The 13,420-nt window shown below is 39.0% G+C and overlaps 2 protein-coding genes across 4 annotated transcripts in view; one reads left to right on the plus strand and one right to left on the minus strand.

The window, feature by feature from the left end:
• Positions 1-5,144, minus strand: part of LOC111869896 (WD repeat-containing protein 74) — a 16,279-nt gene extending 11,135 nt beyond the window's left edge. Inside the window, exons 1-3 of the mRNA XM_033753587.1 lie at positions 4,997-5,144; positions 4,599-4,845; positions 3,506-3,710 (exon numbers count right to left, since the gene is read on the minus strand). Coding sequence (XP_033609478.1) covers positions 3,506-3,710; positions 4,599-4,845; positions 4,997-5,066 — 522 coding nt within the window. The 5' untranslated portion in view covers positions 5,067-5,144. The remainder of the gene's footprint in view (positions 1-3,505; positions 3,711-4,598; positions 4,846-4,996) is intronic.
• A 78-nt stretch (positions 5,145-5,222) lies between these two features.
• Positions 5,223-13,420, plus strand: part of LOC111869898 (putative gustatory receptor 28b) — a 64,226-nt gene continuing 56,028 nt past the window's right edge. The window contains exon 1 of one of the 3 annotated variants that reach the window (XR_004513600.1): positions 5,223-5,441. Coding sequence is in view for 1 of the 3 variants with exons in the window: in XM_023861765.2 (XP_023717533.1) it covers positions 5,360-5,459 (100 nt within the window). In the remaining 2 variants the exon portion in view is untranslated. The other 2 variants (XM_023861765.2, XR_004513599.1) reach the window with 2 other exon arrangements.

Below are 13,420 nucleotides of genomic sequence, written 5' to 3' on the forward strand. Positions count from 1 at the left end.
AAAGCTGCATTTAGCAAGAAGAAGAATCTTTTTACAAGCAAATTGGACTTAAATTTGAGAAAGAAACTAGTGAAATGCTACATTTGGAGCATTGCTTTGTATGGGGCTGAAGCTTGGACACTTAGGGCAGTAGATCAGAAACACCTGGAAAGCTTCGAAATGTGGTGTTGGAGAAGGATGGAGAAGATCAGTTTGACCGATTATGTGAGAAATGAAGAAGTGTTATTTAGAGTCAGTGAGCAGAGGAATATCGTACACGAAATAAGAAAACGGAAGGCTAATTGGAGTGGTCATATCTTATGCAGTAACTGCCTTCTAAAAGAAGTTACTGAAGGAAAGATAGAGGGGTGGATAGAAGTGACCAGAAGACGAGGAAGAAGACGTAAGAAGATGCTAGATGACCTTAGATAGATAGGAGACGGCACTTAGGTATACCTGATGTCCGATCATTCAGGGCAGCAGACTGTAATACTGACCACTACNACACACTGACTAGCATAATGGTAAGGGTAAGGAAACATTCACATAACAAGGCACAGTTACATGCAGGCTCCAGAAATACACTTGCCCTGTCCCTACGACCACATTACATGACTGACTATAAAAATATTTTTATGAACTCACTGAGATACAATGGATAAAGTGGCTAACAGATGTGATCTGTATTTCTGAATCCCTAGTTTCATACATTCCCAATAAACCATGCTCATTTATTTGTTATTTTTATAGCTTAGCTTTCTCAGATGAATAGACCATATTTTGATAGATAGGAGACGGCACTTAAGTATACTTGATGTCCGATCATTCAGGGCAGCAGACTGTAATACTGACCACTACCTGGTGGTGGCAAAGGTTAGGGAAAAACTGGCAGTGAGCAAACAAACAACACACAGAGTTCATATGGAGAGGTTCAATCTCAAGAAATTAAAGAGGTAGAGGGTCAAGAGCAGTATTGTGTTGATATCTCAAATAGGTTTGTGGCTTTGGAAAACTTGGAAAATGAGGTGGATGTTAATAAAGCTTGGGAAACTATTAGAGAGAATATAAAAATGTCTGCCAAAGAGGGTCTAGGTTATTATGAACCGAAGAAGCGTAAGACATGGTTTGACAAAGGATGCTCAAAATTATTAAATCAAAGGAAGCAGGCCAAATTGCAGTGGTTACAGGATCCAAGCGAGTTAAATGGGGATAATCTGAACAATATAAGACGTGAAACCAGCANGAGTTCATATGGAGAGGTTCAATCTCAAGAAATTAAAGAGGTAGAGGGTCAAGAGCAGTATTGTGTTGATATCTCAAATAGGTTTGTGGCTTTGGAAAACTTGGAAAATGAGGTGGATGTTAATAAAGCTTGGGAAACTATTAGAGAGAATATAAAAATGTCTGCCAAAGAGGGTCTAGGTTATTATGAACCGAAGAAGCGTAAGACATGGTTTGACAAAGGATGCTCAAAATTATTAAATCAAAGGAAGCAGACCAAATTGCAGTGGTTACAGGATCCAAGCGAGTTAAATGGGGATAATCTGAACAATATAAGACGTGAAACCAGCAAGCATTTCAGGAACAAAAAGAGGGAATATCTGAAAGACAAAATTGATGAGCTTGCAATGAACAGTAAGAACAAGAACATTAGAGACCTGTATAGAGGAATAAATGACATTAGGAGGGGTTACCAGACTAGCAGTAACTTAGTGAAGGATGAGAATGGTGATCTGCTTGCAGATTCCCACAACATTTTGAATAGTTGGAGGAACTACTTCTCTGTTATTAAATGTACAGAATGTCAGTGATGTTAGGCAGACAGAAATGCATACAGCTGAGCCGCTAGTACCTGATCCTAGCCCTTTTGAGGTTGAAAGTGTTACTGCAAAATTGAAACGATATAAATCGCCAGGTAGCGATCAAATTCCAGCAGAACTTATTAAAGCAGGAGGTTAAATATTACATTCTAAGATCCACAATCTAATTATTTCTATTTGGCATAAGGAAAAATTGCCTGATCACTGGAAGGAGTCTATTATTGTACCAGTTTACAAGAAGGGTGATAAAACTGACCGTAGTAATTATCGAGGGATATCACTGCTATCAACTTCATATAAAATTTTTCCAATATTCTTCTCTCAAGGTTAAGTCCTTATATAGATGGAATTATTGGGGATCATCAGTGTTGGTTTTGACGTAACAGATCAACTACAGATCTTTGGCATTCGTCAGATATTGGAGAAAAAATGGGAGTATGATGAGACAGTACATCAGCTATTCATAGACTTCAAGAAAGCCAATGATTCAGTTAGGAGGGAAGTATTGTACAATATTCTGATAGAGTTTGGGATACCCATGAAACTAAGGCTGATTAAAATGTGTTTAAACAAACCATATAGTAAAGTCTGTGTAGGTAAACATTTGTCTGATAAATTTCCTATCCAGAATGGTCTAAAACAAGAGATGCTTTGTCGCCACTCCTTTTCAACTTTGTTTTAGAATATGCCATTAGGAAGGTCCAAGGAAACCAGGTGGGACTGAAATTAAACGGGACACATCAGCTGTTGGCCTATATGCGATGATGTGAATCTACTTGGTGATAAATGTACATACCATAAAGAAAAACATACAAACTTTAATTGATGCAAGTAAAGAGGTTGGTCTAGAAGTAAACACTGAGAAGACTAAGTACATGTTGCTGTCTCATCACCAAAATTAAGGGCAAAATCATGATATAAAGATAGGAAATAGATGTTTTGAAAATGTGGCACAATTCAGATATTTGGGAACAACGAACACATATCAAAACCTGATTCAGGAGGAAACTAAGAGGAGACTGAACTTGGGTAACGCTTGCTACCATTCAGTCCAGAACCTTTTGTCTTCTCGTCTGTTGTCCAAAAACATAAAAATTAGAATATACAAGTACAAAACTATAATTTTGCCTGTGGTTCTGTAAGGGTGTGAAACTTGATCTCTGACATTAAGGGAGGAACACAGACTGAGGGTGTTTGAGAACAGGGTGTTGAGGAGAATATGTGGACTGAAGAGAGATGAAGTGACAGGAAGTTGGAGAAAACTGCATAATGAGGAGCTTCATAACTTGTAATCTTCTCCAAGTATAATCAGAATGCTCAAGACAGGGAGGATGAAGTGGACAGGGCATGTGGCAGGAATGGGGGAGACGCAGAATGCGTATAGGATAATGGTGGGAAAGCCAGAAGGAAAGAGCCCACTGGGAAGACCAAGGCGTAGGTGGGCGGACAATATTAAAATTGATCTTAGAGAGATAGGGTGTGATGGTATTGATTGGATTGATCTGGCTCAGGATAGGGACCAGTGGAGGGCTCTTGTGAACACGGCAATGAACCTTTGGGTTCCATAAAGTGCTGGGAAATTCTTGAGTAGCTGCAGAAGTGGCGGCTCATCCAGAAGGGTTCAGGTCCATGAGTGAGTAAGTAAGTTAGTTAGTAAGTAAGTAAGTAAGTAAGTAAGCTTTCTCAGATGATTAAACTAAACTCACATTTTTAGCTGCAAAAGTACATGTCTTCTGTTCCAAATTCCATAGCTTCAGATCATTCTCTTTTCCTCCAACTGCAATAATATCTGCATTTACTGGACTGTGTCTCATTTTTTCTATTGAGCCACCAGTGTCCAAAATATTGTTGGAGTTCTTTACATGACTGCATATTTTCACATGACCTGATGCTACAGCAGTCAAAAGTTTCCTGAAAATGCAAAGGAACAGGCAGAATGATTATTTACTAAATTATGATTACTTATAGTTGATGAAATGGTGATTTAATCTCCTTGTAGCACTAAGATTCCCTGTGTGTAGGTAGGTCAGAATACCTCCACCATCGCCCTGCGAGTTGCAGAAGGCAACAAGAAGGGAACACAGTGCTTAGGGGTGTAATTGGGCCACCCTGTTCCTGGGGGATATAAATACAGGGACCAGATCCTTCAGGCTTTGGGTTGGACGCAAGGTTAAAAATCTTGCTCTGTGAAAACATTATTATTGATGTGAAATCCAAAGAAGTGAAAACCAGATGCAATCTGGCAGAATGTCTAGGGAAGGCTAAGTCTCAAAAACTGCTGTTTTGCTGCTGATGCTGATGTACACTAAGATAGTATAAATATTTACAATAAGCTCTCATGACACACTGTTCAAAGGGTCAAAGAATAGAAACACATATGCAAGGCATATTCACCAGTAAGCAGACTAAGTTCCTACTTAAGGGCCCCAACTTCAGAGCCCCCAAACTAGGTGACACACCAATATGGTGCATGTGACAATTATGGAAATGCTACAAAAATTGAACTGCCAACTGATGAAATTCACACATGTCTCTTGAAACAGTCATTCATTATTTGATTACTGGTCTTAAATGGTGTAAGCAGCTTCTCATCACGGCGGCTTGACCCCAGGTCAGGTCATGTGGAATTTGTGACGGATAAAGTGAAAACGGAGCAAGTCTCCTCCTAGCACTTTGATTTCCCCTGCCAATTCTCATTCCAAAAACTATTCCACATTAATTAATCATCAAATAATCTCAAGCTATATAGTCTCGGTACTGATAGAGTCGTTAAATATCCAACCATAACAAAAAACTTACCCTTTATATCTAGATAATCCTTGTATACTGCCATGCCCACAGGATGCATCCACGCTGCTTGTAAATGCTTTGAAGTCAGTGTCATATATCTTTACTCTCTGACAAGACATACCAATTAACACTTCAACTTCATCTGCATCCCCCCATGCCAAGGCTGTAATTTCATGTTCCTTTGTGAGGACTTTTATATTCTGTATATTCTTCGCAATGGGTTTTGTGTCTTTATCCTCAAAATTAATGCTGATTCCTAAAAATAATACGTCATAACTGATAAATATTTCACAACTAAATGATACCATACCGTGAGCATAACCTCAACGTTTTTTAGGTGGAAATGGAATTCTGTGAGGGTAGTACTTTATATACTTAAAACAATCAAAGTAAATGTACATCAGTACCTTTAAATGAGCCTGTTTTTCCTGCAACAAATAAATCGAAATCATTTTTCCGTGCCATGCCTACAGGCATTACTAACCAAACAAGTACTAGTCATGAACAGGAAACACAAACACCAACCCCGAATTACACAGACGTCACAGACCACATCTCTCGATATACACTCTGGATCGCTCTTGATCGGAGGTCGTACTGTAGTTGAGGATAATCTAACTATCAAATGATTCGATTGTTTTATAGTATCGAACAAATTGTATTTACGAAGAAAAATTAATCAATTCTTTCACTTTGAACAGTTATGAATAATTACAGTTTTCTTATTAAGTCGGATACCACAACTTTTCGCCGTAAAAAATAAGCTTGTTATGAAAATTTGCAAGAAGCCTCGGATCTGGACGGATTCCTTGGACAAACGACCTAAGCAAAAGAAAATGGGCATGAGATTTTGTACGTACAATAATAGAGGTATGTGTAGGGCAAGTTTGCTGAGGGCAGTGGCGGAAAGAATCCCAAAATATAAGTTAGATTTAGTGTGGTACAGGAGGTTAATGGTGGAGATCGGTGGAGATGGCACTGACTCAGAAGGCGAATATACATATTCATATGGGAAGTGGAATTAAACGCATGAATGAGGTACAGGTTATTTTGTACATAAGGGTATCATAGCAGTTGAGAGGGTAGAGTAAAGTAGTGATAGGATGTAATACATAATACCACGAGGTCGCTGGTTTGATATGATCGTTTTGAATGTTCATGCCCAACAGAAGATACAATTGATGATATGAAGAACTAGAACATGTATTTGATGAATTGCGAAAGTATCATATATAAATGTTGTTACGAGATTTCAATTTCAAAGTAGGTAGGGAAGATATTTTCATACCAACAATTGGTAATGAGAATTTGCATGAAATTAGTAGTGATTATGCAGTTGGAGTAGTAAACTTTGCCTCATTAAAAAATGTTACTGTCAAAAGCACATTGCTCCCACATTGTAACATTCATAAATGTACTTGGACATCTGCTGATGGGAAGACACACAATGCAATTGACCATATTTTGATAGACAGGAGACGGCATTCAAGCATACTTGATGTCCAATCATTCAGGGCAGCAGATTGTGATACTGACCACTACCTGGTGGTGGCAAAGGTTAGGAAAAGACTGGCAGTGAACAATGCACAGAGTTCATATGGAGAGATTCAATCTCAAGTAATTAAATGAGGTAGAGGATAAGGAGCAGTATCGTGTTGAAACCTCAAATAGATTCGCAGCTTTGGAACACTTAGACAGGAGGTGGGTGTTGATAAAGCTTGGTAAACTATTAGAGATAATATAAAAATTTCTGCAAAAGAGAGTCTAGGTTATTATGAACTGAAGAAGCATAAGCCATGGTTCAACAAAGAATGCTCAGAATTATTAGGCAAAGGTAACAAGCCGAAATGCAGTGGTTACAGGATCCAAGCGGAATAAATGGGGATAATCTGAACAATATAAGATGTGAAACCAGCAGGCATTTCAGGAATAAAAAGAGGGAATATCTGAAAGAAAAAATTGATGAGCTTGCAATGAACAGTAAGAACAAGAACATTAGAGACCTGTATAGAGAAATTACATAATTTAAGAGGGGTTACCAACCTAGAAGTAACTTGAAGGATAAGAATGGTTATCTGCTTGCAGATTCCAATAATATTTTGAACAGGTGGAAGAATGGAAGAACTACTTCTCTCAGTTATTGAATGTACATAGGGTCAGTGATGTTAGGCAGATAGATATCCATACAGCTGAGCCATTAGTACCTGATCCTAGCCCTTTTGAGGTTGAAATTGCTATTGAAACTGTATAAATCGCCAGGTAGTTATCAAATTCCGCAGAAATTATTCAAGCAGGAGGTGAAATATTACGTTCTAAGATCCACAAGCTAATTACTTCTATTTGGCATAAGGAAAAATTGCCTGATCAGTGGAAGGAGTCTATTATTGTACCAGTTTACAAGAAGGGTGATAAAACTGGTATATTACTGCTATCAACTTCATACAAAATTGTATCCAATATTTTTCTCTCAAGGTTTAGTCCAGGCATAGATGATATTATTGGGGATCATCAGTGTGGGTTTCGATATAACAGATCAGATTTTTGCTTTTGTGAGATACTGGAGAAAAAATGAGAGTACAATGAGACAGTGCATCAGCTATTTGTAGACTTCAAGAAATCCTATGATTCAGTTAGGAGGGAAGTATTGTACAATATTCTGATAGTCTGGGATACCCATTAAAACTAGTTAGGTTAATTAAAATGTGTTTAAACGAAACGTATAGTAAAGTCCATGTAGGTAAATATTTGTCTGATAAATTTCCTATCCAGAATGGTCTAAAACAAGGAGGAGCTTTATTGCCACTGCTTTTCAACTATGCTTTATAATATGCCATTAGGAAGGTCCAAGAATACCAGGTGGGACTGAAATTAAACGGGACACATCAGCTGTTAGTCTGTGCCGATGATGTAAATCTACTGGGTGATAATATAGATACATTAAGAGAAACACACAAAACTTTAATTGATGCTAGTAAGGAGGTTGGTCTAGAAGTAAACAGAGAAAACTAAGTATATGTTGCTATCTCATCACCAAAATGCAGGGCAAAATCATGACATAAATATAGGTAGCAGATGTTTTGAAAATGTAACACAGTTCAGATATTTGGAATGACTGTAACAATTCAAAACCTGATTTAAGAGGAAATTAAGAGGAGATCGAACTCGGGTAATGCTTGCTACCATTCAGTACCTACCTTTTGTCTTCCCGTCTTCTGTCTAAAAACATAAAAATTAAAATATAAAAAACAATAATTTTGCTTGTGGTTCTGTATGGGTGTGAAACTTGGTCTCTGACTTTAAGGGAGGAGCCTAGACTGAGGGTGTTGAGGAGAATATTTCGACCAAAGAGAAATGAAGGGACAGTTTGGCGAAAGTTGAGTGACATTTAGGTGGAACATACTGCCTCCATCTCCAGGGTTGATGAGTATGCTGAGCAAGCAAGCAGTAAGCACCAGCCAGAGTGGTGCTTGCTGCTGCCTTCAAATTTACAAGACTAAACGGAGTCATATCCTAGAAGACAGTAGTCTTAATTTTTGAATGGATGTTAGGACCATGGGGCCACCAGGACTTTTTCGAGGGGGAGGGCAGCCACATCATTTGGTTACAAACTTGTGTTTAAGCCGTTTACTGCTATTCTTATTATTAAATGAAGGTTCAATTTGTTGCATTAGTATCTGGTACATTTTCTTAGAAGCCAGAATGGCGCAGTTGCTATATTGTTATTTTTCTCATGGGATGAGACTGAGTCCACTTGGTACAGTGGTCACTCTTTGGCCTATTGTACCAGGCCCAGATGATGGATGATGACGACTGTGTAGCAATTGGTGGAATGCGAATTTGCAGGGGAAACCAAAGTACTCAGAGAAAACCTGCCCCAGTGCCACTCTGCCCACCACAAATCCCACAGACCTGAGCCTGGAACCCGGCGACTAACCACATGAGCTATGGCACAGTCAGTATAGCAACTGGCTTAATGGGCTGGATCACTGAGAGGTCAGAGTTTGAGTCTCGTTAGGATCAAGGATATTCTCCACATCCAGACTGGCTCTGGGGGCTCTTTCCCCAGGGGTAAAATGGCCGGGGCGTGAAGCTGACCACTCACCTCCAACCTTCATATGTCTTCATGGTGTAGTGCTTAATTAGCTAAGCACAGGGAAAACTTTACTTTTTTTTGTTTCCTTAGTTTCTTAAATTTTGATTTTTTTAAAAGGCAGGTGGGATAGATGCCTGTTTTTTCCCCTCCCCCATGCCACTGACCATTATTAATGTGCAATTTTTTTATAAAGAGTACCATCTTCTGGGATATAAAGCCATGTAGTCTGCTGAAAGTCAACTGACCTTTCAGAGGAACTTATTGCCTCCATCTTCAGGGTCAAAGAAGCAGATCTGTTTGCTACCTGCTTTCACGCTAATTTCTTGCTTGGCATATTCTTCGACCCCTAAGATGGAGGCGATATGTTCCTCTGAAAGTTCGGTGAACTTTCACCGGATACACGGCATTAAATCCCAGAAGACAGTACTGTTCATAACCACTGCACTGAGAAGCTGAAATCCTACACTTTCTTATGCTTTACACTCTATGCTAACGGTTTGCTTATGACATGTTTGACAAACCACTGAAGTTTATGAGGGCGATTACACCAGAGGCGTCAAGCGTTGTTATCATGTACTGCCCCATTTTTGGCCCTCAGTGTTCCAAATGCCATCTGACAAATACCGCACTAGTCAGTGGTAGCGTTTATGTCTGTGTCTTAAAACATCAGTTCACCAAAGGAAAAGCCTCTATTTGGAGCATTGCAAATTTTAATTATCATAACAGAGACAAAAAATTATTGACTGGGGAGTGTAAACTTATGTGTGATGATTGAGAATAGCTGGATATAGAAAGAGGGACTCAGTTTAGTATGTAAAACGTGTTTTCATTTGTAGGACTTGAGGTTCTCAGAGCGGTGATTATGTAAAGTTCTATCTTTTGGGATGTAACACCATGCAATCCGGCTTTGCTTGCTATCTAATATATGCTGGTTTCTTGGTTGGCTTATTCTTCAACCCAACCCTGAAGATGGAGGTGACATGTTCCTCTGCAGTGTCGGCTGACTATCAGTGAACCACATGGTGTTATATCCCAGAAGACAGAACTTGTGGTTTTACTGGCCTGAACTGTAATTAATAAAACAGTAGATTAGTGAGGGAGGTGTTTAGCAGTAAACATTACTGAAATGTAATTATACTGTCACATTGCCATTCCATTTCCCCTTCTGGGCTTATGAAAGAATAGCAAACTTGTCTCTAATATCTGTTATCTGTAATGAAGATCCAATACTGCATACATGAATGTCAATTTTACATGAAAGTGTGTCTTCAGAATTGTAGCTATCCCTTCTACTTACAAAATTTGTGAAGAACACATGCTGTTTAGTAATTAATTGTGCAAAATTGGGCTGTACCATCATACCAGAAAGGAACACTTGCCATTTACTGATTATGATGCCAAAAGTACATTCTACAAATCTTCCTTCAGCTAATCTGTAATTGAGGACTCTTCAAATTCTGTTCCATGATAGGTGGGTTCCCTGTCACCATTGCATGGTGCTTCTGCAGATTGCAGATGGAGATGGTCTCCAGATATGAAGGGTGGCTGTGAATATATGATGGGAAGTCATAATGTTTTAATTATCACCATGAGAAAATCATAGGCCATTTCCTGAGCTTGCCAAACAGTCAAATTTTCCCGCACCAAGCGGACAGAGGGAGCCACCGGAAGGTAGAATTTTTGACCTCCTGATCATGATGGATGAATGCTGGGTCTATCATTATGACTCTGAAACAAAGGAAATGAGCAAGCAGTGGAAACATGCAGACTCACCACCACCAAAGAAGGTCAAATCCGAGCCGTCATCAGGAAAGGTGATGTTGAGCATGTTCTGGGATTGTTAGGGCGTCATCGTGACCGACTATGCGCAAAAGGACGTCACCATCACTGGCGAGTACTACTGGAACCTTCTGAGAAAATTACAGGAGGAAGTCAAGAAAAAGCTATGCGGAATTCTGGGAAAAGATGTGCGACTTCTTCACGACAACGCATCAGCTAATGCTGCTCATGCTACGACACTTGCTGCCAATTTGAGATATGAAATTCTCCACCATCCACCATATTCACCAGACCTTGCACGAGCGACTTCCTCCTCTTTTCAAGGCTAAAGATGCCACTTCATGATAAGTGATTCCAAGACAGTGATGTCATTTCTGCAGTGGAGGACTTCCTAAACAGTCAAAATGAGACCTTCTATGATCAAGGTATCCAGCTGCTAATGCATCGGTGGGGAAAATGTGTGTCCTTGCAGGGGGCATATGTAGAGGATTAACTCACAATTTCTTGCACCTGTGTCTCTGTTTCTTCTGGGTGATAATTAAAATTTTATGACTTCCCCATGTATTGAATAAGAAGTTGCAGACAGCCACCAAGGTGGTACTCCAGCTTGGGGGTTGGGCATGGGGCTAACAATTCATCACCGTAAAAATATGCTTGTTATGAAATGTCACAAAGGCCCTTGGACTTGGCCAGAGTCTTTGAATAAATGATCTAAGCTAAGGAAAATAGACATGAGATTTGGTATGTGGAATGTAAGAAGTCTGTACAGGGGACATTCGCTCATGAGAATAGTGAAAAAGAATTTCAAAGTTTAAGTTAGATTTAATTGACGTACAGGAGGTCAGATGGGACAGTGGTGGCACCAAACCAGCAGGTGAGTATGCATTTTTGTATGGAAAGGGGAATGAGTTGGAGCACACTGTAGTGTAGTTGGTTGAGGCACTATGCTACAAGCTGGAAGGTCGTGGGTTCAAGTCCCGATGAGGTCATTGGATTTTTCTTCAATTGACCTAATCCTTCCAGCCGCACTATGGTCCTGGGGTTGACTCAGCCTCTAACGGAAATGAGTACCAGGAATATTCTTGGGGGTAAAGGGCGGCTAGCGCGTAGGGCTGACAACCTTGCCGCCATCTATGAGCTGATTGTCTAGAAAATGTGGGAACCTCAACATCTCACAACCCTATGGGCCTCCATGGCTTGTTACAGGGATACCTTTACTTACTTTTACTTTTAAGGGGAATGAGTCTTGAATTAGGTACAGGTTGTTTTATACAGAAGAAAATCATATCAGCAGTTAAGAGCGTAGAGTTGGTTAGTGAAAGGATGTTGCACATAATACTAAGAGGTTGCTGGTGTGATATCGTTCTGAATGTTCATGCCCTGACAGAGGATAAAATTGATGATATGAAGGTCAGCTTCTACAAGGAAGTAGAAGTGTATACGATAACTTCTGTAAATTCCATTTGAAAATTCTATGAGATTTCAGTGCTGAAGTAAGTAGGGAAGATATTTTCAAATCATCAATGGTGAATGAGAGTTTACACAAAATTAGTGATAATAATGGAATTAGAGTAGTAAACTTTGCACATCCAAAAATCTGATTGTCAAAAGTACAATGTTTGCAAATTTTAACAGTCATAAATTTACTTGGATATCTCCTGATGGAAAGACCCACAATCAAATAGACCATCTTTTAGAGGTACGAGACGGCATTCAATTATACTTGATGTCTGATTGTTCAGAGCAGCAAATTGTGATACTGACCACTGTCTGGTGGTGGGAAAAGTTGGGAGAGACTGGCAGTGAACAATGCACAGAGTTCATATTGAGAGGTTCAATCTCAAGAAGTTAAAGGAGGTAGAAGGTAAAGGGCAGTATCGTGTTCAAATCTCAAATAGGTTCACAGCTTTGGTAAACTTAGATGCTGATGTGGATAGAGTTTGGGAAACTATCAGAGAATATCAACATTTTGGTTGAAGAGAGTGTAGGTTATTATGAATTAAAGAAGCATAGGCAATGGTTCAATGAAGGATGCTCAAAATTATTAGATCAAAGGAAACAGGTCAAATTGCAGTGGTTACAGGATCCAAGTGGAATAAATGGTGATAATCTTAATAACTTAAGACATGAAGCCAGAAGGCATTTCAAGAATAAGAAGAGGGAATATCTGAAAGATAAAATTGATGAGCTTGCAACAAAAATTAAGAACAAGAATATTTGAGACCTATATATTGAAATAAATGAATTTAAGAGGGGTTACCAGCCTAGAAGTAACTTTATGAAGAATGAGAATGGTGATCTGCTTGCAGATTCCCACAACATTTTGAGTAGGTGGAAGAAATTCTTCTGTCATTGATGTCCGGCAGATATAAATACATACAGCTGATCCATTAGTAATTGAGCCTAGTCCTTTTGAGATTGAAATTGCATCACAAACTCAAAAAGGTACAAATAGCCAGGTATTGATCAAATTCCAGCAGAACTGATTCATGTAGGACATGAAACGTTGCATTGTGAGATCCATACCAATTCTATTGGCAATGATTAAGAACTGTCTGATTAGTGAAAGGAGTCTATTATTGTACCGGTATACAAGAAGGGTGATAAAACTGACTGTAGTAATTATCTTGGAATATCACTGCTATCAACTTCATACAAAATTTTATCCAGTATATTCTTCTCTCAAGGTTAAGTCCATATATTGATGAAATTCATGGGGATCATTAGTGTGGGTTTTGACGTAACAAATAAACTACCCATCAGATGTTTTGCATCTTCAGACACTGTAGAAGGAATGGGAGTACAATGACACAGTACATCAGCTATTCATACTCTTCAAGAAAGCCTATGATTCAGTTAGTTGTACAATATTCTGATAGAGTTTGGGGTACCCATGAACCTAGTTAGGCTGATTAAAATGTTTGAATGATGTGTATAGTAAAGTCTGTATAGGTAAATA

Source organism: Cryptotermes secundus, unplaced genomic scaffold (assembly GCF_002891405.2).
Source record: "Cryptotermes secundus unplaced genomic scaffold, Csec_1.0 scaffold653, whole genome shotgun sequence".
Taxonomy (NCBI): domain Eukaryota; kingdom Metazoa; phylum Arthropoda; class Insecta; order Blattodea; family Kalotermitidae; genus Cryptotermes; species Cryptotermes secundus.